The sequence below is a fragment of the Aspergillus tanneri genome (genome assembly GCF_003426965.1).
Source record: "Aspergillus tanneri strain NIH1004 chromosome Unknown AapTan_8_pilon_pilon_pilon, whole genome shotgun sequence".
Taxonomy (NCBI): Eukaryota; Fungi; Ascomycota; class Eurotiomycetes; order Eurotiales; family Aspergillaceae; genus Aspergillus; species Aspergillus tanneri.
The window spans coordinates 2,798,766-2,822,835 of NW_022984635.1; the positions used below are offsets into that span (position 1 = coordinate 2,798,766).

A 24,070-nucleotide genomic window follows, 5' to 3' on the forward strand; every position below is an offset into this window, starting at 1 on the left:
TGTTGGATGTGAGAGAGTTTGGCTAATTTAGCGTAGATCAGCTACCTGACGATCTCCCTCCTCAGGAGAATAAACACGTCACTAGTTGAATTTCCTGGCATGAAACTGGAAAAAGAAAGAGACACAGCACAGGTATCAGGATCACTTGATTGAAGATATAAGAGGATAAAGTAAGCTCTCGAAACTGGAGATATTGCAATTACTATTCCAATAACGTATAACTCCCCTCACTCCTGTCAGCCCCTTCTTATTCCCATCCCTTCCCTGCGTCACCCCCTGATGACGTCCGAATCTCTATTTCATGTTAATAGCCTCAAGCCTTGATTCTCACTCTAGTCAAACTATACCCATCTTGCCGGATAAAGAAAACCTTGAGCTGTAGACCTCCGAGGAAGATACATCTCTTTGGTGTTATTTTCTGTCTCTTCCAAAATTAAACATCTAGTTTGGTCAGGTCGTGATCTAGTGAATTGTCATTAGTTTGAAGAGCAGCTGCACCTTCCCTGTTATGTCCTCTACTCTTGAGCGGCTAATTTGGCTCTTGGTTGGTAGACGGCAACTCGCAAGGCTGCTGGAGCGCATCCGAACAAAAGGACAACGATGATGCTGAGCCACGTTGCGAGTAAATCAACTAAGCAGGTTCCCAGCTTTAATCATTAAGTTCAAATAATGTACCACCATAGAATTAGCCACTTTCAAGAGCAGTGAAAGGAAAAGAATGTTTTGTAAAGAAGTATTTCCACTTAAGTGGCTGGGAAAATTGGCCTCTGCTTATTATTTGGGCGGTAAAAGAGGAACTGGGATCCCTCTTGAGTCTTTACAGCGCTAAGATCTCACGGCTAATTGGCCATGCAGTCAGGAGAGCCCTCGTTTCAGCCTCGCCACGTTGACCTAATCGCTTGGGTTCGACAACGTCCTGGCTATATGTACTACGTGCATTTCCTAGTGAACCATTGCTTCTATGTTCTATGGCCCGCTAGAAAAATCAGAAAGGACCCCTTTTTTACACGTCCTTGGCACTCACTTAACTGCGCCCAAAGTCAGGACCAAGGAGCATCTGCGTCCAGTCGGTATTGAAATCATCAACATGGTAGAAGCTCTCACTGTGGTGGGTGCTGTCGCTTCCACTGTTCAATTGGTCGAGTTCTCATCCAAGGTTTTTGACCGTCTCAATGACTACATAAATTCCGTTGAGGAGGTACCCGAATCGCTTCGAGGGATCAGACTGCATTTACCTCTTTTCATAGAGGCTTTGCAACGCACGCAGTTTCATATAGAACACGGCCACTACAATCCACCGACTGCAGCCGCCTTAAAATCGATTATTGATGAAAGCAGCTCTCAAATTTGTATGCTAAAAGATATCCTCAATAAAGTGACACCAGATCAGGAAGATTCGAGGATGAGGAAAGGTCGCAAGGCAATTTGCAGCCTGAATCAGGACAAGCCTTTAAAAAAAATTTATTCAACCCTCTCCGGATATGTCGAAAATTTACTGTTGTTCCAAAGCACAGCTATTTCGTCCCAGAATATGGTCTTGATGAAATCAATTATGCATCAAGTGGATGATCCCATTTCTCTAGGGGCCTCCCCGGCCAGCACACTAACGAACGGGCGCATCATCAACAGCCAAAGTATACAGATATCAGAAGCTATGCCTCGAATTTCGTCAAAGTCTCTCACGAATTACTGTAAGGACAAAAAGAAATACCGACTCTCGACGTTTTTGGGGCTCGGCCGCTTTGGCCTGCTCTGGGCAATTCAAGCAAATCTGGATCTTTCATGGGGAAATTCTGGTTTTTCTGTCACCCCAAATCTACAGATGCAGCAACTGGTCAAGTATACTTCCCCGGGGTTTGAAGTTTTCTGGAAGTGCGAGACAAACCGTCTAGACATTCATTCAGCATACATGGCCCTTTTCGAATTATTCAGCGTTGGAAAGGCCTCTCCCAAAGACATGGATCCGAGTGGGAAGAGTTGGCTTGAGGTAGTTTAGACCTGTCTTTATATGATGAGAAGGTAATATGTTGATAAAATTGCAGAGAATTCTGTATCCGACTTTTGGAAATGCCGATATGCGTATTGCTTTCATGAAAATGCTTGTTCAATGGGGTGCGCCGATGAACACTAAAACATCGTAAGTCAACAATGCTCCTGCAAAATACCGAGGGCAAGATCGTCCTATAGAAAAGCTAATATTCTTAGGCTTCTTTCACTTTGTGCCGGTTGGAGCGGCTTGGGCCCACATTTAAATTTGCTCAAAGAATTAATCTCTCTGGGCTATGATCTGTCGGCAGACGAATATAGCAGTCCTTTCATGTTCACTGAATTGCCATTTACTGAACCGCTTTTTGGCTTCCCCGGAGCATACACTGATATGCCTGACCCCTTTTTGCTGAAGTTTTTTGAAGAATGCTCCAAAAACGCCTATGGTAAATACTATTGTTTATAGTTTGACCTAAAAGCTTGTTCTAACTTTCATCAGGTGTTTGGGGACAAACGCCACTTATGGATGCTATTCTGACGGGCTCCACCGTCGGCACCGCGAGGATCCTTCAATCTCGACAATTTTTCCAAGACAAAAATATTTTTGGAATGACGCCAATTCACTGTGCTGTTTTACGCCCTGGAATTCTTGTGGAGCTCTTGAAATTGTGGCCTTGCTTCGACATCCAAGACAACGCCGGTCGAGGCCCGCTGGATTATGCTGCATCATACGGGTGCGTTGAGTCAACAATAGCGCTCCTTAGGGTCGGAATGCATCTAATAAGTAGCCAGCACTTGAAGTTTCTCGATGCAGCAAGAGCTTGGCGTCATTGGGACGTGATAACGAAAACATTGGCATTCCTTCGGGCAACTGGACAATTTTCGGAAGAGCTTCTGAAAGACCAATTACATCAGCTAATGACAGCTTATCTTGCATCCTCATGGCAGTCACGACCGGAGGATTTCAGAATATTGATTGATCTGGGTGCCAATCCTCACCTGATATTCGAGAATGGGGATACACTGCTTCATCGTCTCTGGGATGACGAGCAGGTAGACATTTTGTTTGACGCCGGATACCAGTATATCGACCGTCCGAATTTAGAAGGTCGAACCGCCTTGATGTCCTCAATATCCCGCTACAATTTCTCGTTCTATCACAATATCTTAGCTCGCGGGTGCGATGTCAACCATCGGGACAGTCGCGGGCTCTCAGCTTTGCACTTAGCGTGCCAAAGGATAAATAGAGCAAGATCTAAACTTTTGAAAGAATCATCTTTCATACTCCAGGATATCTCGAGAGGCATTATTCTGATAGTCAAACTTTTATTTTCTGGCGCAGATCCATTGAGCCATGACAATTGCCGTTGCCCTTGCTCACCCAATGGTTGCTCTCCATCTACCAAACTCCTCCTACCGTGGAAGTTTGAAGTTTCATCGGGCTATATATGGGTTCTGGAGTGGCTTCTAATCTTAAAGGAATGCCGAGGAGAAGCCACTGCACGAGAAGCTTTGTTAGAATTCATACGCGCTGAAGAATTTGAGAAGGCTGGGATGACTCATGTTTGCTGCCAAAGGAGGGCAAACGCTCCCGGTCCAATCCCAGAGAATGAATTCCTTGAGATCATTGATGAGGAAAGAGAATTCATTTCAGACCTTAGCGACAATGTACACCATATTGCCAAAAGTCTCGAAAATTCCTCGATTGAAGAGAGCTGGTTAAGGCTTTTGGTTTACTTTCATATCCCACAACCCGAATATGGATACACGATGTGGACTTGGGGTACTTGGAAAGGTGTAAGCTCAACTCAGCACTATCAGGCCGATTCACCTCCATGGCAATCATCCCGCACACAGTGTCCTGATAGCCAATATCTGATCAGTCCCAACACATTTCCGACGGTTGACGCGCCTCGGTTTTGGATCGACGAACAGTGCGACGAATTTCGGAGCGAAAAGGGACCGATAATGATAGCAAGCATTCGAATCAGCCATCTTTACTCAGCATGGGTAGAATACTTCTACAGGAACCAGGCAACGTATGACTGCCCTATTCCAGTTGATCGGAAATGGCGCAATCACAGAAAATACTGGGCTACCCGTCAATCCGAGGTTCTCGAGAAATAGAGTCCTTCGCTTGCAGTCACATGCATCGACCAAGGACGATTGAAGGAGGCAGAACAGCCAGTGATAAAAGTGTTGGAGAGTTGGAAACGAATGCTTCCGCAGGAACATCTGGACACTTTAATCAGCCCAGCTATTTAAACATCGGCATACATTAAGCAGTGGCGCTTGCAGGAGCCAAATTGCCGAGCTGTGTCAGCAATGTATTGATAATAATTGCAAGTGACATATAAAGGCTGGGCCAAGTGACTGGTATGAAAAGCTATACATATTGTCGAATTTTCCAATACTGTCAAACATACGTGTCGAGATAATTGGGAACAAAAAGGTCCGATTTTCTATCTAGAAGTAAAAGAGTGCTATTTATGCCTTTAGGGGCCTTGGTGGTCCTTGCCTGAGTCTCCAGGGATGTGCAAGGGTTGACTTTATTGATTTGATGCCTGCAGTTCGGCAACATAATCTGTAATTGAGGTTATTTCAGGCTAACAAATATCAACTAAGTGTTAAGAAGTTAGCTTGACCAGAACTGATATTGGACTGAATCGGTCCGGTGAAATTCTGCCTTTTGGAAACTTAGGCTGGACCAGACTAACAGAGTGACAGCGGCACTAGACTCCCAGTCCCATCCTGCTGATCGTTGCTAGGTTGAGGACGACTTTTGCATTTGTCTTTTAATGCTTTCTTCAGTTATTATCCGGCTATTTCAGTCTGGTTTAGCTTTGTTTAAACGTGTTTCTTAATTGCACTTAATTACCTGACAATTTCTTGTGCTTGGATACATAAAGAATATACTTGAACTTCCAAGACGTCTACCTTGGAAGGCTTTGCAGCGGCCGGATCTAACTGCTATCCGGACCGCGTCCGGTATGTCCTTTGCTGTGCAGTAGATCGTTTGGCGAGCGCCTCAGCCATCTCTGTCTAGTCCGTTTCGCTGCTTCCGTACATATCCGTCGCGTGTATGCCAGCGAGAGCTCCCTATACGCGGGTCGAGCTCATTTCGTCGCCGCCTGTTTAACCGCTTCGTCGGCAAAATAAGAAGACATTTAGATCTGTCAAAGAGTAGGAATATGGAGGCCCCAACAAGTCCTGCCGACTCTGAATTGTTTGGAGGACACTATCGGCGATCCTAAGGATCTGTCGCGACTGTCGGTGGTTGACTGCATGGTAGATAGTGCAAATGCGGTGGCTATCAAGGAACTCTCGGCAGAAGATATATCTGCCTGTAATAACCCATCTTTGACTTGATGAGCAGTTAAAAGGAGCAAAGCCCCTGAGTTTAAGTCAGTCGTGTCGGCGTAGTAGTATATGTTCACGTTGCACAGTTGTTTGTTGCAGCTAATATGGGAATGGACATTATGCAACAAAACATTAAGCACGCCCCAGTTTCAAGAAATTCGATTGTCGTGTGGTAATCGGACTTTGGGTTTGGCGTATGATGAGGTCTCGTCGTGCACCTCAAGAGGTTCAAATATAAACTTCAAGAATGCATCATCCCCCATCAGGTAGGTATTACTTGAGCAAAACGGTAAGTTGAGGAATGTTGTGTCTTTTGGATGATGAGGCATTTGGTCCCAAAAATATATATAGTGTACAAGAGGGTAGGTATCTATTCAGGCCCAATTTTTGATTATTCAAATTTCTTATATTTGCAACGATGGCGTTATTAGGGTCTGTTGTGAAAACCTTGACAGGGTCCACTGTGCACAGGGGAATTGGGTAATAGGGCAGGAGAAGCTATACCAGCTACACGCACGTAGCCTACTAAGGAGCGTATATATTCAACTAGATATATATCCAACGTCTCATCTAGATGCCACACTATTCTTCTCTTATTAACTGGGATAGAGGATTCGGGGGTTGACACCGTTGTGCGTAGCCAAGACGCTAGGAAGGAATCGGTCCGAATTGTACCACTTCTTCAACAGGGTCTTGTGGCAGCATTGGAGAAATAAACATTTGCTTCGCGTTCTGTACTGTAATAAAAAGATGCTGTTGCTATAAATACGTACCATTGGTACGTTCTGTAGTTAAAGGATTTTGGTTGTTTCATGCTGAACACTCATCAGCATACGAAAAATAGAGGGAGTACTGGTATTGCATACCACTCCCCACGGGGCTTAACTAGCTTCTACATCTATAGAAGGACCGTTCCAACTAGTGGTGATCACAGCAGCCACTGATTCACCAACTGTAGTGCTGTCGCGATATGAGTATATATAGTAGCTGGGAGTTTGGTCGCTGACCAAACACTGTGCCTTTTTGACCAGTTAGTGTAACGGTTGAAACCCAGCCCTCTCGTTTCGCTACAAGTACGGGAGGTCAACAGGTCCGCAATTTATGTACAATATGAGAAATCTCATGTCCAACAATTTTTTCTTGCCCCTTGCTTTTCTTCCCTCAGGGTATTCCCATTAATATTCAAGTTAAATGAGACAATAAAATAGATAAAAGGATGTATTGAAATTGCTCTCTGGTAGTCTATAGCGTCTTTAAACTACGGAGATGACAAGTAGAAAGCTAAAAGCTTTTTAAGAGAAGTGTGTTATTTCACCTCGATTCAAGGGAAGAGTTTTGTCAAGGAATGAAATAAGCTCAAATAAATCACGTCTCATTGTCCAACCTGGGACATTAAAGAAATGGAAAAAACCTTGCGAAGGCAAGTTGCCTTCAAAAAGACACAAATACGCTAAAGATGGGAACGAAGCTAGAAAATCAATTTCGCATGATTACCAAGAAAATGCGAAAGAGCATCTGAAGAAATCGATTCCAGAGATTTTCATCACAGACATAGACGGACAGATGAGACCTTGGCAGAGCTTGGAAAATATTGGCACATATTTTTGGTCGGAAGATAAGAAAATCAGGTGCTTACATTACCACAAAACAGTATGTATTGAATGTAAAGTTTATCCATATGTTACATATTTACCTGCGTGAGTTCAGCGTACTCTACAGTCATTTGAATGACTTTGAGATTCTTGTTGTACTTATTGTGATGATTTGTAGTGAAACGGTAGTGCTTGATTTCAACCATTACGCCAACGGGCCAAAAAGGCACAATGCTTGGTCGACGATCAAACACCACGCTACTATATATGTAAACGGCTGGACCCCGTTTGACCTCTTGGGCCAATGTCCCTATTGTCCCTGTTGTCCCTGTTGTCCCTGTTGTCCCTACTGGCCCTTTTGGCCCTCGATCCATGTCATTTTCCTCTTTATTCCCTTCAACGATTCCTTTATGTACATAATCTATCTTATAGGTTCTACGGGTTTAGCCCCTGACAATATATGCTCATATCGTGACATGATTGGATCTTTTGAACTTTATGTGCGCACACTTATTGAAAGTGCTATTTTTATGACCGAACAGCTCCTTTCAAACTGAAAGCTGGTTAGCACCAGCTTATACATCAAGGTTTGTACATAAAGGAATGCAATATTTGTCTCTGTGAAAAGGACCTACAGATAGTCATTATTAATTGCTGTACATATGAGCATGGATATGTCTTCTTCTAGTACGTAGAAAGGTTCAGTCACTGTTGACATTAGTTTATTATGTTGAACACTGACACTCATCATATCATAAGTATTGAGAAAATAAACATGAATGAGAGGAACGTCCAACTTAGCCTATGTCGTGTCCGTAACCGACGGCAGCTTTTATGATTTAGATTATTAAACATACAGTATGATCAAGTGCATACATACGTTGGAGATTGGACTTTACTATTTTAAAATTAAGGTCTATTTTGTATCCGGACATATTATACAGTTGAAAATGTTGTTTTCGGTTGACATGCCACTTCTGTAGGCGTTCAGTAAAGCATAGCACAACCGACGGTTTACTATCACCTACATGGCTAAGCTGTAATCACTCCCTGACCTTGGAATTCCTGAGTATGAATATATACACTTGGTCTTAATTAGGAGATAGGTCGCGGTAAAAGTAGATTCATGATGTTGAACACGTCCTCAGCATATTGAAGGCGAAAGAGATATAAACAACAAGGGCGATATAGCCACACCTTCGTCCATGCCACACCCTCCAGGATCCATCCACACCACCAATTTCCTAATACAGTAATTTATATCACAGGGCTTAGGGCTTAGGGCCTAACTAACTATAGGATTTATCTTTAGTAAAGCAATGGAAAAATAATTATATCTTTAGTATAGCGATATAAAAACAGAACTGGTCTATGGTTACTATATTTCCTCTGAGGATGGGCAGTAGAATAGCTGGTAATAAAAGCCACCTAATATAAATAGGGCGATGCTTAATCGACACCTGCCACCTAGGCCGGCCTGCCTTCCATGTTTTTGTTAGAAGTTGCCCTACGACTAAGAATCCCTGCTGCGATGACTGTGCATAGATTACTCGTACCATATAAGTAACTAACTATCACACAGTCACAGCCTATGATGTAACCCAAATGTAACATAATAACAGACACTAACACCTTTCGTTCTCAGCGAGTCCCGTCTGGAGGTCAGGGATCGTGTCGCTTCCTCAGAACTGATCATCGCATGCAGACTTGTACTCATCCATCCACAGTCAGTTCTACAAGCAAGGGCACCACCATCTACGTCATGGCTTATCAAGAGACGTATTGGAGTTCCGTTCCATGTTGGAGACACAGAATGGTGCGTCTCTCGTTTTGAACTGCTCATGGTTCAACAACGCTAAATGCTAGACCGTTAGAAGCGCCTATTCAGCCTCCCCCAGTCCTCTGCCGATGGGATGTCTGCACTACTGATCCAGTACTCAAAACGTTCGGTTTCACAACTGTCGAAATGGTCCTGCGCAGTCCATCCATGCCCATACACCAGCGATCATTTCCCCGGTCGATCATTATGAACAACCCTGCAGTGGAAAGGTTCCTGCTGCAAGCGATCAGCCGTGTCAGGAGTGGTGTTCCCATCGGGTTCCACTTGCTCCTGCCAGTGTCCATTGGTTATGTGGTCAGACATCATCGAGCTTCGTATGCAGGGTTGCGACTGGGTAGCTGCTGCTGCCGGTCTCATGCAACCCCAGCAGAAAGTGTTGCCTTGGACACAATCGACTAATAGAGGAGACAAAATTGTTTAGATAAGGTACTGGCGGGGCAATTGGGATCATCCAGTCGAGAAACATACCGGGTGTGATCGTAACGGAGGCGCTGAACCAGGTGAGGACGGCCATTGCCAACCGGTTGAGTTTCCGCTGGCTCCTGCTGGACCCGGTGCAATCCTGTCGTCTTGCCATGGTGGAGGTTCGACGGCATCACAAGTCCATTGAAGCAGTTTATAGTCTTGGGATCCAGCTCATTGTCCTCGAACAGCCAGGCCACTGGCTGGAACCCGATGATGGGCCCTAGGCCCACTTACAGGAATCCTTCGTCCCATTTGATACCAACGTAGACGCCCACTTTGGTCGACTGACCCAAGCACTAGAAGCGCTTCGTGTCGATGGTATCGTCACCAGAAACGACAGGTTGGTCAGGGCTGTAGCCGTGGTGGCGGAGGCGTTTGGGTTCCCAACGTCACCCGCGGCGGCATTCGAAACGGCCACGAATAAGTATGCCACGCGACTATCAGAGATTGAGCGCGGCCTATGCGTTTCGGGGCCCTCAGATCTCCAAGAGAAGCTGCACCCATCTAATGGGAACGAGCCGATTCGCCTCCAGTATCCGCTAGTAGTGAAACCATGCGAGGGCGACAGAAGCCACTACCTGTCCAAGGTATCCACAGAGACGCAGAATTTAAAGCGGTGGAAAAGGTAGGACGCCGCATTATCCGGCATGAAGGAACGGTTCCTGTCGCTTCTGACGTTCTTACTGAACCCTACATTGACGGACCGGAAGTTGACCTGAACTTTGTCCTTTAGGACGGGGAGATCCTGTTCTGCGAGGTGTCCGATGACTTCCCAAGCGATGCAGACAGCCCAGGAGCCACGATCGCTGATACATTTCAAGAGACTGCGTTCGCCCATCCATCGCGGCTAACCTCCAGCGAGCAGGATCTCCTGCGCCAGGCGCTACTGGGTCGCATTCTCCATATGGGATTCCGAAGCGGGGTCTTCCACGTTGAAGCGCGTGTCAGGTACTCAGTCATGAAATATGTGGAGGAGAATGGAACACTGGACTTGCACTACAACATGACGAGGGATGAGAAGCAAGGGCCAAAGCCAAGTGTGTGCCTCGTCGAGATCTACTGTGCTCAAATAAAAGTAGGCAAAACAAATTCAATTCATGTGCCGACATATCTTGTCGTAGAGAGCGAGAGCCCAAATGGAACTCGGTGATGGTCAATGCATGCTACTGGCACCGAAAAAACTCAGGGACGCTTGTGTCCAACCCCAACTCGTCTAGCCAGTTTAGGAAATCCTCACTCGTTTCAAGCGCATCCACGTTCAGTGTTGTCTCACTCTGTTCGTAGGCATTTAATGACACCCCGATCGAATGGGAACTATCCCGGGCTCGATCACCGCTGTTCGGTGCAGGGCGATTGCCTGTACCGTGTTGTGGACCATCTACCATCTGCCCGCCCAGCGGATAATCCAACGTATCATCTAAGAGCCTGATCATAACCTTGGTGACCTCCACGCACGCCTGATGTGTGTCACTAGTCGGTGGGTTAGCACTTTCGAACCAGGAGACAAGCAGGCTTAGATCACGGATAATTCTGGACCGAGGGATGGAACATGGTAATGGCACCCTGGACGCCGTACAGCGATGGAGTTCGGTTGCAACAACACCTGCTGCCGGGAGAGCATAAAAGAGAAACTAGTTGGTCCGACAGGTTAGAGAATGGAAGACAGACATGGAGACAGGTTATAGTTGCTTACAATCCACGTGTACTGCTCCCGGATGCTGCCTTCCCGATCGCGGTGCTTCGCGAAGTCCGTGACTGCCGAGACAATCTGCATGGCAGAGTCCAGAAGATCGGTCATGGCATCGGCGCTCTCACTGCAACGGATGCGCTCGACCTGAAACACCGTGTGGAGGTATTCTAGATGGATGACCAGACTTATTATGGACAGGTGCGGGCCTAGAACCTCCCAGGAGTGCTTGCTGTAATGAAACTCACTGGGGACTCTGTCCCATAAACGCTTACACTCTTGATAGGTAATCCTACAAGCATATTAGCTTTCACCATACTGAGAGAATAGTCGTCTACGCTTATCATCCTACTGGAGTTCATTCTGTCTGGAGCCAACCGAGCCCCGCCCCAAGGACAGTTCCATCACCTGCTCTCGCAACATCGCTACCATGTATCGCAGCCGGATGACTGTGGCAGGGCGAAGACCACCGTTGAAAGTACCCCATCCATCTGGCGTAAGCTGCCTTATAGCCTTGTCGAGGGAAAAACGATCCAGGACTAGACTATCGTCATCGATATCCAAGGGTAGTCCCACGTCGCAATAATGGTAGGGAAGTCGAGGAGGCCTTCCCAGGAAAGTAGCGAGATTCTTGTCGGTGCGATATGACGCTGCAAAAACCCTCTTGCGGGCCTCCGAGAGAAAGAATGGAATGGAGGACTCAGGAGGATGTGGACGGTGCAGACCCATAGCATGGATGCAGGAGACCAAGTCCCCAAATTGCGCGTAAATCTGATGGCCTATTCTCTGTCAGCCTTGTGCATTGCGGGCCAACCCTATGGAGTGAATCGGCATTACTTGTCTCTCCCATCATATTCGATGCCAATACGAAGTACGTGTAGTTCAGCCAAACCACTAAGTCATTCACATTGTCGTAGTGTCTGCAGATTTCAATACATGCATGACTTGCTGCCGCCATCTCCATGGCAAAGGCATCTGAGCTTAGTTCATCCTTGCCGTTCAGAGAGAACAATGGAGAGCCACGAGGCGACACACTAGCACCGAGCCCCGCCAGGGCGAATATGAGGCCGACAAACTCCCATCGCAGATTCGCACCCGTGAACAAATGGTAAAACTGGTCTGTTGTCATGTTTGCTTCAACCTTGACCAATTGGGTGGCCGTGCTCTGAGTGATCCGGGATCCCAAACCCTCTTGCGGCCATCTCTCCTTGTCCCAGTGGCTTCGAAGCAGCCTTAAGGGAGTAAGAACAAGAGGAGCTGGGATGACCGTGAAAGGGCTTCGATGGTATTCGTCGGTCACTAAATCTTCATAGAGCCTGAGGGGGCGCAGAAGCTGCACCAGTCGGGGAAAAACGTGAGTGAAGTCGGCACTCCATGCCTTGCGCAGGGTGGATGCATGAGCCATTTTCGGTGTAGAGAGGCTCAGATACTCTGGATTATGCTGAAATGCTGATATAAAGCTGGTGGATCCTAAGTAGGTTGGCTGGGAGGTAGACGTCAGGCCCATTTGAGGCCCAGTTGGCACGATGCTGTCACCACGGCTGGTAGAGACGTCGAGGACCTCATCACCCTCACCCGATGGGCTGACAGGAGACACGCTGCGAGGTGCCTGTGTCTTCTTCCGTGGTCGGGTCAAGGGGGCCGGATGATAGTAACACTGGTACGGCTGTCTGTCAGTCCGAGCCTTACTGACCTCGCATCCGGATCCAGATGTGAATCGGAATCGGAATCAGAAGAGTGTGTACCTTGGAACTTAAACCCCTGACGTCACATCGTCTACATGTCGGTTGTTTATGGTCACACCGGATTTTGGAGACGCGACACGGTTCGCAGGAGATTGGTTTGCCATTCTTTCGGACCATATCCCTGGAAAATTTCTTCATGATGAACAGAGTCGGTGCGTTTGACCATGGCCATATTATGCGCTTGTCGGTGGTAGTGGTGGTGGTGGAAAGGTGGTAGGGATGAAAGCAGCGAACAACAAGAAGAGGGAATCGGAGCTCCTCTCGGTTACTAATCGCAAACGGGTTCCAGCTGAGCGAGACCCAAAATTAGCTCACCGGGACCCAGCCGGCTCGGGGCTATTATAATTCCGTTCTGAGTCCCGCTCAGAACCTGAAGCTGAATGGGACCCAAAATATTTTGGGTCCCATTCAGCCTAACACGTTGATGTTTTTGGCTTAGCGCCAGTTCCCCGGTCGGAGCATATACTAAGCATATGCTCCAAATATCCACCTGCATAAGATTATTCAGTGAATTAATATATTTACTATATTATTAAACAGAGACATATTTTATAATATATTGTGAATGATCCTATATCCTAATTAGGTAATTAAAATGTTGGCCATGTTTGTATTTATTTTTAAGCTAATAAATAAAATTTTTTTTATTCTTTCTTTCTCTTTTCTTCTTCTCTCTTTAAAGCCCCCTTCTTTAGTAAGTATTCTAAACCCCTTTCTGGTATATAATAAGTATATACCTGACTAAAAGACCTAAAAAATCTTTTTCTTACTTCCCTATTCTTTTCTGCATGCCTAGAGTATATGCAACTATTCTGTGGCTTAATTTCTTTTTTTATTATATAATATTAGTATATACTAATAATTTTAGTTTTTATCCCTACCTTATTCTCAGTGTATACTGCAACATGCAGAGATCCCAGCTTTCCTGTAAAAACTTTGACAATCCAGAGGTAGCTGGGGCGGTGAACCCCCACCCCGACTATAGTTACTTTTATAGTGAGTATCTACTTAGTATACAGGCAGCATATGCTAAACATATACAGGCCCTATTCTAAACCCTAACCCTGTCTGGCGCCCCCACCACGACCCCCACACCCCCGTGACCACAGCAGACAACAAGGATATAGGATTTATAGCTTATGCGCAGCATATACTAAGTGATTTACAGATACTTTAATTCCTGGTTTGAAACTGTCTAGTATTAATAGCATAGTATAAGTAATTCACACGTGTAGTATATGCTTAGAATAGGCTTGACAATTTTATAGCTGCAACATTGCAGTTAACAGCAACCAGATGTGTGGCCAGTCTTTTGGTTCTTAGATTATAGTAGATTCTCTTTTTCAGCAAATATCTAGCATATGCTAATTAATTCACAGCTCTGCTGCTATATCTAGAATACCTATCCTAGTGCCAGTATATCTATTCCGTGCATATGTCGAGCATATGCTAATAATACCAGCTCTTAACCCTTCGCGCACTAATATCCCCCAGGCCGAGTGTATTACAGGTAAAAAGTTAGTGTATATATAGTATATCACAGGCTATTCTAATAATCCACAGCGCTCTAAAGCAATGGGTCCTTAACAAAGGATGGAGAACTGCCTGTTATATTAAAAAACCTGGGTATGTCCTTCGCATATATATATATATATATATTAGGTATAGGGCTAAAATATAGTAGTAAGGGTCCTATGCATGGTATTATCCAGGATTACTATAACTTCCTTAAGCAGCTGGCGTGAGTAGAACATATCTTTTATACATGCAGAATATACTAAGAACTAATAGCCAGGAGGATAATAACTTTGCTAAGTAGTTTAGAACTGAGTTCTACTATCTTATATATAATATAAGATATTTACTCTATATATCTCCTGCATATGCTAACATTTCCTAGAAGCTGGATAAGGTTTTTAGTCTTAAGGTAAGTTATTTCTCTAAACCTTTTATTATATTCTAAGCATATACAGCGAAAAATCCCTTTATTATTTTTTAATAACTTTACTGCCTCACCTACACCCAAGCGCAAACATGCTGCCCCTAAGAAGGGTCCTAAGGGTAAGTCTGGTACCTCCCCTAATATACCAAGAATATACTAAGAATTAGTAGCTATTAGTAGCAGAAAGCAGCCAGCACGCGGCAAAAAGTCTGCTGCAAAGTTAGTACCTATAACTACATAGAGTATAGGCTATATCTGCAGGATAGTTTTAGGAATAAATTATAAATATTTAAATAAAGTCTAGGAATAGGTATAGTATATACATGGCTTAGCTATTTTTAAATATTTTTTAGCTAAGGAATTAAAATAGCTTTTTTTAATATACTATATATCTACTAGATATATACTTTGTATATACTAGAGTTCTTTTTTTTTTTTTTCTCTGCCTCTACTTTTTTTTTAAGCTCTTTAATTCGCTTAGCCATATTGTCAGGGGCTGAACCAGTAGAACCTATAGGATAGGTTATATCCAAAGAGGAATAGTTAAAAAAGGGAAAAAAGGAAAAGGAAAATAAGCAGTAAATAAATAAGGTAAAAAGTAATATGATATGGGTTAAGGGCTAATAGGACTAAAAGGGACAATAGGGACAATAGGGACAATAGGGACAATAGAAATAATAGGGATAATAGGGACAATAGGGATAATAGGGACAACAGGGACAACAGGGATAACAGGGATAATAAAGATAATAAGGATATTAGCCTGAGAGGCCAAACAGGCTCTATCTCTTTATATTTTTTATTAGTATCTAGCCTCAACACATTCTCCTTTTATACTAGGCATGTGCCCGCAAGACCATATATACACCTACCTAGTACTGTACAGAGTGTTGGTGAGGATAATATAATTAAAACACAGTCAGACTACCTTCTGTGCATATGCCAAGCATAGGCCCTTTAAAAAAGTATTTAATTAAGCTTGAGGGACTTAAGCGAAAAAGGGATATATATAAATAGCTAAAGCCTGTTTAATCTTTTAGGCTAATATCCCTATTATCCCTATTATCCCTGTTATCCCTGTTGTCCCTGTTGTCTCTATTGTCCCTATTATCCCTATTGTCCCTATTATTCCTATTAGCCCTTAACCCATATTATATTACTTTTTACCTTATTTATTTACCTAAGGTGCGAGCATGTTTGCCCTATTTTTTAATATAATTATTTAATATATTCAGTATATATTAATAGTCTCTATTAAGTAAAATTAACTCCTAACTCTTAAAACTGTATACTGCGAAGTAGTTCTTTTTTTTTTTTTTAAAGGGCCTGAATCCTTTGTTTTTGCTTAAGTTCTGCAATTTCTAGCTATAATTATATTTTTTTATTAAATAGATCCTAACTACTATAAAATTGCTAAGATATACTATCCTGTGGCGCTAATCCAGATAATTTAATAAGAACTAAATTATCTCTCTGTCGAGGTATACTAAATTATACTCTAGGTATAGTTTAATTATATACCAAGCTTATATTAGTCACCTCTAAAGTAGCCACTAAAACAGAATTAGGGGTCTTTAGAAGCTTAGGTGGTTATATTACTAGGTCAAGTGTATTATAGGGGTTGCCTAGATTCCAGGAGAGATAAGGCTTTTAAATTTAATAATTTATAAAATAATAATAATATTTATTTAATATAGACTTAGCATATGTTTAATATATATTTTATAGAAATATTTACCCTTTTTTTAATATTATTTTGCAATCTAATAAATAGGGTTATAAAACCGCTAAGTAGGGTAGATACCCTTTTATACTACAAGTTTATTCTTTTTTTATATATCTTAAATATATCTTTTATATCTAGAAAGTATATATTAGCTGTATATATATAATATATTAAAGAATATACCAAAGAATTATAGTTAATAATACCTGCTTTTAACCAACTGCCTTATTATCCTAAAAATAGCTGCTTTTGCTAATTCTAGTATAATATAAAGCATTAGTCCACTATTTAATAGGAATTTTTAAAGCCTTAAAGGTTATCCCAGCAAGTATCTAATTAACCTTCTTATTTTAAAACCACTTTTAGGTCTCTGGCTATTTTTTTATAATATTATTTATAATTTAGATTACTTCTGCCCTTGAATTTACATTCTAAATTAAATTAATAGATATAGTAGCTTTATAGTCAGGAAACCTTTTCTAAAATACCTATTTAATATATATCTGGTATAGAATTAATATATGTTATAAATACTCTGACTATATCTAGTAAGGATCTAGGCTAGCAAGGTAGTCTCCGAGCCCTAAAAATAAAGAATATTATTAGTATAGTATTAATATATATTTAGCTTATTATTTATATACTAGGTACTTGCTTTTTACATATGTCTATAGTAATAGTATAAATACTATTATATAAATTATTACCACCATGCTAATATACCTATTAAACAGGCTTCTGCCTAATATCTCCAAGAATCTTAAATATTTTTTTAAAAAGAATCTAATAGGCAACACGGGTCTCAAGATTTATAAAAGCATAGATATAGGTATTTAATCCTAATATAGTTAGTATATATTTAATATATTTAAATAATATTTTTAAAATAGGATAAAACTATACTTCTTGCATACTTATTCCATGCAGAAATTAAAAACACCTTAGTCTTTTCCTAAACTATTTTAAAAGCAAGATCCATCTCAAGATATTATATATTTTAAAAAAGCTTAGCTTGTTTATATATATAGCATATAATTAGATAATACTCCTAATATTTATTAAAAAAATAGACTTCGCGGATCTATTATTTATTATTATTCTTAGTTAAATTAAACTAATATTCACACCACACACCAGCAAGACTTATACCTTGTGGATAATATAGTAGTTTCTGCTTATAAATTAAAGTAGTTACTTTATCCTTAATATATAAACTTTTATAAATATATTATAATATAAAATTACTATATTAATATAAGATTTTCGTAAATATAGGTGAAACTATTAATTTACCTAAATTATAGTTAATAATATAATATTTCTTTTTATAAAAGAATATATATATATAGTTAACCTAAGAATATTCTATATATTAATTATATTAGCAATTTCTTTCCCAATCTTATATAATAGCTTTATTGGTGGCGGCGGAAAATGCGAATAAGATCCTTAAAATATAATAAAAAAAAATAAAAAGTAATTTTATAAGTAAGGGATATAAAGATTAATCTTAACAGAGTACTTAGTTTTAGTAAGTTTACCAATACTATTAGTATATATAAAGTTTAATATACTATTAGTATATTATTTATATATACTAAGCATATATAAAGCCTAATATACTATAATATTAATACTTAGCTAAGCAATGCTCGATAAAATAGCAATTTCTAGTATTATAACCTGTTGCTTGTATTTTATTTTTATTATAAAAAAGTTTTAACAATCTAATATCTACCCTTGCAGAACTCCTAGACACAGGCTAAGCATAATACCAAGTTTGATGAGGTGAGTTATTAGGGTAACTAATAAAAATAACCTAATTATAGTTAATATATATTTAATATATAATTAGTATATATACTAACTCTATTCTAAACCTATACTCTTGGCTTTTGTCCTCTGCATGTCTGATTACCAGTTATATAACAGCATGGCCTATTAAGGTCCTATATATAAAAAAATCCAAAGTAAAGCCTATATTTATAAGCTAACTATATATTAAATAAAGGGGGGAAATAATATACTCTCTTATTTACTGCTTAATTAATTGGCTAATAGTGTTATATACAGGTTTCGCAGCCTGGGACTAAAGCTTAAGAAATAGTGTTGGTTTAACCTAATTATACCTTGGTAATAAGATAATAAGATTATGGTGGACTTAATAGCAATATTAAATCCCTGTATATTAATAAGATTAATACTATAATCTTAATTCTTTATCTTTGGGATCTTTCTGCAGAAGTTTTGTATATATTTGCCTTGTAGATTTAAAATATTTAGTTAAAAATTAAACCTAGGGATATTAGCGCATATGTTAAATATATATAAAATATATAAATAATATAAGTTAAGTAAATACTTAATTTATTATATAAAAATTACTTTCTATATCTTAGAGTGGATTTTTTAAGGCATGGATAATATATAGAACACTATTATTATTTATATTAGGATACTCTAGAAGTATAAAATATTCTTGGACTTTGTAAGTAATTATAATATCTCTACTACTACTACTAACTTTAGTCCTATTTGCAGAGATATCTATGTTGCTAAGATCTAATACAGAAGTAAAACCTAGAGAACTCTTATTTTCCTTATTATCCTGACTAGAACTAGCATCAAATAATTAATATTTATTAATACAGTCCTGGTATACAGAACTTTCGGAATTGGATCTCTATTACTAAAATATAACATATGTTCAGCATATGCGCAATATATAATAAAATAACTTACAGCTAGAAAATTGTAAAGAATACAATTAACTTCTAATATAGTACTAGCTACTGCTTGTATATTTGTAATAATTTCAGGATCAGGAGTCCTAAATAGGGGTGGTGGGAAATAAGAATATATTATCTTTTATTATTCTTAATAGAATTAAATCTTTGAACTACCAAAACATCTTGCTTTAATATATGAGAAGGTAAACAAATAAAAAATATAGACTAGCTAAATTAGGAAATTTAATAAATAATATTATATAATACAGGTTTTTGGGTCCCGTTTAAGCGGGTGCCAGCTCGCCGTGGTCTAAAAAAACCTCGGCGTGGGCTAAAATTCTGCCACCTCCGCCACCGCCTTTTTAGACCACGGTGAGTCTTTTCTTGGCATGGGCTCAGCGTGGTCTAAAATTAAATTTTCCGTACTTTTTAGACCATGTTAAATCCCTTCAGCATAGCTTGACCACGCTGACCTTTTTGGCCTAGCATCAGTCCCCGGTCGGTGCATATACTGAGCATATGCTCAAAACATTAAACTGCGTGCGATTATTCATTGCATTATTAATATATATAATCAACCTATTTACTATATTAAATAATAGAGGCAGATTTTGCAATACACTGTGAATAATCCTACACCTAAATTGGGTAATAAAAATGTTGGCCGCGTTTGCATTTTATTTTGGAACTAGAAGACCTTAATTTTTTTCTCTTTATTCTTTCTCTCTTCTTCTCTTTTTAAACTCCCCTTTTTAAGTAAGTATCACATGTCCCTTCTTGGCATATACTATGTATATATCTTAACTAGAAGACTTAAAACCTTTCCTTCTCCCCTTTCCTTTCTGTATGCCCAGAGTATATAATTACAACTATTTATGTAACCCTTTTTTTTCTGTATACCCAGTGCATATACTACTAATCTGTGACCTAATTTCTTTTTTTTTGCATGTCAGAATACACTAATAATTTTAGTTCTTGTTTAGGGGCCTTGTTCTCAGCATATACTATTAATATGCAGAGAATGCAGCTTTTGTGTAAAGACTTTAACAATCCAGAGGTCGCGGGGGCGGTGAACCCCCACCCCGACTACGGTTACTTTTATAGTGAGTATCTACTTAATATATTCACAACATGTGCTTAACATATGCAGGTTCTATCCCGAACCTAAACCCCACTTAGCGCCCACACCCGGACCCCCGCACACCTGTGACCACCGCGGATAATAAGAATATAGGGCCCCCACAGATGTGCAGCATATGCTAATTATTTACAGATGCCCCAACTCCTGGTTTAAGACTATTAGGTATTAATAGCATGGTGTAAGTAATTAACATGCCTGGCATATACTAAGCATGGGCTAACAACCTTGCAGATGCGACATCGCAGTCAATGGCAACCAAATATATAGCCAGCCTGTTTGTTCTTAAATTACTATAGGTCGTGTTTTTTAGCATATCGTTAGTATATACTACCTATTCTATAGCTTTACCGCCACATCCGGAACGCCCATCCCGGTGCCAGTGAGTTGTCTATTCCTTGTATAGGTCTAGCAGATGCTAAGGATTTATAGCTTTTAATCCCTTCTGCACTAATATTCCCCAGGCTAAGTATATTACAGGTAAAAAGTTAGTGGATACATAGCTTCTCTTAAGTATATACTAATAATTAACAGCGCTTTAAAGTAATGGATCCTTAGCAGAGAATAAAAAACTGCCTGTTATATAAAAAAGCCTAGGTATATCCTCCCCTCCGCATATATATATATATATATTGGGTGTAGGGCTAATATATGCTAGTAAGGGTCCTATGTATAGTATTATTTAGGATTACTATAACTTCCTTAAGCAGCTGGTGTGAGTAAAGCATATTTATATTATATACATAGTATATAACTAAAAACCACTAGCCAGGAAGATAATAACTTTGCTTAGCAGTTTGGGACTGAGTTCTATTATCCTGTATATAATCCGGGTATTTACTTTATATATTCCCTGCGTATGCTAATATTTCCTAGAGGCTGGGTAAGGTCTCTGGTTACAAGGTATGTGCCCCTGGAACCTAAGCTTTTTATAATATACTAAGTATATGCAGTGCAAATCTCCCCTACTATTTTTTAAGCCACCTATCCCACTGTCTGCCCCCAAGCGCAAGCGTGCTCCACTAAAAAAGGGTTACAAGGGTAAGTATAGCACATCCCCCTTATACTAAGTATTTACTAAGAACTTGTAGCCACTGGTAGCCGGAAGCAGCTGGCGCGCGCTAAGAAGGATGCTGCTAAGTTAATACTAAAGACTATGTAAGGCATATACACAGTTGGTTTTTAGAAATAAATTATAGAGTCTAGGAATAAGTAAAGCAAATACTAGTCTAGCTATTATTTAAAAAATTAAAATAGCTTTTTTAATATACTATATATCTACTAGGTGTATGCTCTGTACTTGCAGGGGTTTTTTTTTTTTTTTTTTCTTTCCCCCTCTACCTCTTTCTTAAGCTCCTTAATTCGCTTAACCATATCTCTTCGTCGCTTAAGTCCCTTAAGCTCCTTTAAACACTTTTCTAAAGGGTCTATGTTTGGCATATACACAGTGGGTAATTTAACAGGGGTTTTAATAACGCTATCTTTACCAATACTCTGTACAGTGCTAAGTAAATATATTCGTTAACTTGCAGGTACATGCCTGGTATAAGACAAGCATGTGTTAAGGCTAGATACTAATAGGGAATTAGTGTCCTGTATGGCCACCCTGTCTGTATTTTAAAAAGGTGTATTATATAGATTCCCTGGATTCCATGGTAAGTATAGCTTCTTCTGCCGGCGGTTCGCTGCCTTTTTTTGCTGTTGATCTATGTATAGTATTAGCCTGGTATGTAAACAGTATATACACTGTTTATATTAAATCATAGGGGCAATAGGGACAATAGGGATAATAGGGACAGTAGGGACAATAGGGATAGTAGGGACAATAAGGGACAATAGGGATAGTAGGGACAATAAGGGACAATAGGGATAGTAGGGACAATAAGGGTAATAGGGATAATATAGTAATTAGCTAGAGAAATTAAACAGGCTCCAGCCCTTTAGTTTAACATACTTTGCTTTTAAATAATCTTAGTGTGCCTTTAAACGTTTGTTTGGATTTTTATAAAGGTGGAATACCCTCCTTAATCTGTATCTTATTCTAAGTAAAGGCCTTAAATATAAACCTTTGTAATCTAAGTATATAGTTAGTATATTATTAACTATACTCTGTATCTACCTTGGATATACTTTACTTTAAAACAGCTGCCAGGAGTGACTGCTTCCAGCCAACACCTTAATTATCTTGAAAATAACTATTTTTACTAATTCCGGTATGTTTCCGAGCATATGTCCAGTGTTTAATCTGTATTTTTAATTATTCCAGGGTCAGTGTACTTAAGATCCACGGCCGTTTTTTTCCCTCTAGCCAGGATTTAGTCTTAGGATATGTATTGCATATGTAGTCTATATACTTAAGTAAATCAGGTTTAAACAGTGCTTCTAAAAGGCTGTTAAGTAGGTGCTCTGCAGGGTGGTCCTTATACTTTAAGCGAAAATTACACTTTAAGTAAGTTTGGCAGAATATAATCACATAGGGAAGGTGCTTAGACTACTCTCGGGATGTGTCTAGCATATGCAAATAATCTCCAAGACCTAATATACTTAACAGGGTGCAAATACTGGGTATATATTTTATTTATTATATACCTAGTGCTTGCTTCTTACACATATTAATAGTTATAGTCCAGATCTTATTCTCACCATGTTGAATATAGGGAAACTGTATAGGTAAGCGAGCCATATTTCCAAGTATCTTAAATAGCTTTAAGAATATTACAGTATATGCATCGCGTGTTTCGAGATTAAAAAAAGTATATACAAAAGTATTAATTCCTAGTAATTTACAAGTTAGTAAGTAATATTAAAAAATATACTAGATACATACTTTGCATATATAGATTCCACCCAGAAATTAAGAAGATATTCGTCTTGCTATTAACCATTTTGAATAAGAGGTTTATCTTAATATACTTAATATTAATAAACACCTTCGCCTGAGCATATGTACAGCATATAATAAGAAAATACTATAAATTAAAGAAATAGATATTATATATCCATTGCTGGTTGTCCTTTTTAATTGTAAGTATATTTATATAATACCCCTAGTATTAGCTAAGCATATACCTAAAAGAGTAGCTATTATTATACCAGAATATTAGTTCCTTCAGGATAAGTTAAAGTCTTTGTTTTTAGATTAAAGCTTAACTTATCTTAAATATTAAGACTTTAATTAATAATAGTTTAAGGGACAAATTAATTATATATATTAGTAAACTGTGGAGAGATTATAAACTATCCTAAATAAGTAGATACTTAGTATATCTATATATATAAGTAAATATACTTACTTAGTTAGGTAAGGATATTATACTGGAGATTATTTGACCACCTTATCTGCAATATCTTTAGGTAATTGTTGGAGGTGGTGGAAAATAAATATAATTTAATTAAAAATTAAAATTAAGAAAGGAAACTGTTGCCAGGATGTTAGAATATACAAGTCAAATTTAACCTTATACTTTGGAATGTAAAGCCTGACGGTATGGTGAGTATATACTCAAGCTAGATTAATCCTATACTTAGTATATAAATATATAAAACTAGAAATATACTTACTACACTATTTTCTTTGGGATATTAGCTAAGCAATAAAATCATATTCTTCTATTTTTGGGCCTGTTCCATGTTCTATAAGAACTTGAAGATAAGTTTTATTAATCTGAGCAAATTGTCGAACTGGATAAGCATAATACCAAGGTTCAATATCTAAATTCTTGGGGCAACCAAGAAAATAATTCTGGGTTAATTAGTATATACTTAATATATACAGTATATTACCTAAAGCATACCTGATTTTAATAAAATATTACCAGTGGTGTTTCACCACATGTCTTGATACCTTGATATTTACAAGG

The 24,070-nt window shown here is 39.5% G+C and overlaps 5 protein-coding genes across 5 annotated transcripts; 4 read left to right on the plus strand and 1 right to left on the minus strand.

The window, feature by feature from the left end:
* Positions 1-1,087: 1,087 nt before the first annotated feature.
* On the plus strand, positions 1,088-3,505 carry ATNIH1004_011511 (uncharacterized protein; the record flags this gene model as incomplete). The annotated part of the gene is made up of 5 exons (XM_033576073.1): positions 1,088-1,987; positions 2,043-2,137; positions 2,206-2,432; positions 2,486-3,164; positions 3,466-3,505. 5 exons carry the CDS (start codon positions 1,088-1,090, stop codon positions 3,503-3,505), a joined length of 1,941 nt encoding a protein of 646 aa, XP_033421928.1.
* Positions 3,506-8,735: 5,230 nt separating this feature from the next.
* Positions 8,736-9,467, plus strand: ATNIH1004_011512 (uncharacterized protein; the record flags this gene model as incomplete). The annotated part of the gene is made up of 3 exons (XM_033576074.1): positions 8,736-8,754; positions 8,813-9,112; positions 9,205-9,467. The coding sequence occupies 3 exons, from the start codon at positions 8,736-8,738 to the stop codon at positions 9,465-9,467; spliced, it is 582 nt and encodes a 193-aa protein (XP_033421929.1).
* Positions 9,468-9,796: 329 nt separating this feature from the next.
* Positions 9,797-10,364, plus strand: ATNIH1004_011513 (uncharacterized protein; the record flags this gene model as incomplete). The annotated part of the gene is made up of 3 exons (XM_033576075.1): positions 9,797-9,868; positions 9,977-10,282; positions 10,323-10,364. The coding sequence occupies 3 exons, from the start codon at positions 9,797-9,799 to the stop codon at positions 10,362-10,364; spliced, it is 420 nt and encodes a 139-aa protein (XP_033421930.1).
* A 42-nt stretch (positions 10,365-10,406) lies between these two features.
* Positions 10,407-12,847, minus strand: ATNIH1004_011514 (fungal specific transcription factor domain-containing protein; the record flags this gene model as incomplete). The annotated part of the gene is made up of 5 exons (XM_033576076.1): positions 10,407-10,874; positions 10,937-11,222; positions 11,283-11,709; positions 11,768-12,587; positions 12,734-12,847. The coding sequence occupies 5 exons, from the start codon at positions 12,845-12,847 to the stop codon at positions 10,407-10,409; spliced, it is 2,115 nt and encodes a 704-aa protein (XP_033421931.1).
* A 7,246-nt stretch (positions 12,848-20,093) lies between these two features.
* ATNIH1004_011515 (uncharacterized protein) lies at positions 20,094-21,372 on the plus strand (the record flags this gene model as incomplete). The annotated part of the gene is made up of 6 exons (XM_033576077.1): positions 20,094-20,175; positions 20,346-20,391; positions 20,445-20,487; positions 21,087-21,113; positions 21,164-21,251; positions 21,302-21,372. The coding sequence occupies 6 exons, from the start codon at positions 20,094-20,096 to the stop codon at positions 21,370-21,372; spliced, it is 357 nt and encodes a 118-aa protein (XP_033421932.1).
* Between the last annotated feature and the right edge of the window lie 2,698 nt (positions 21,373-24,070).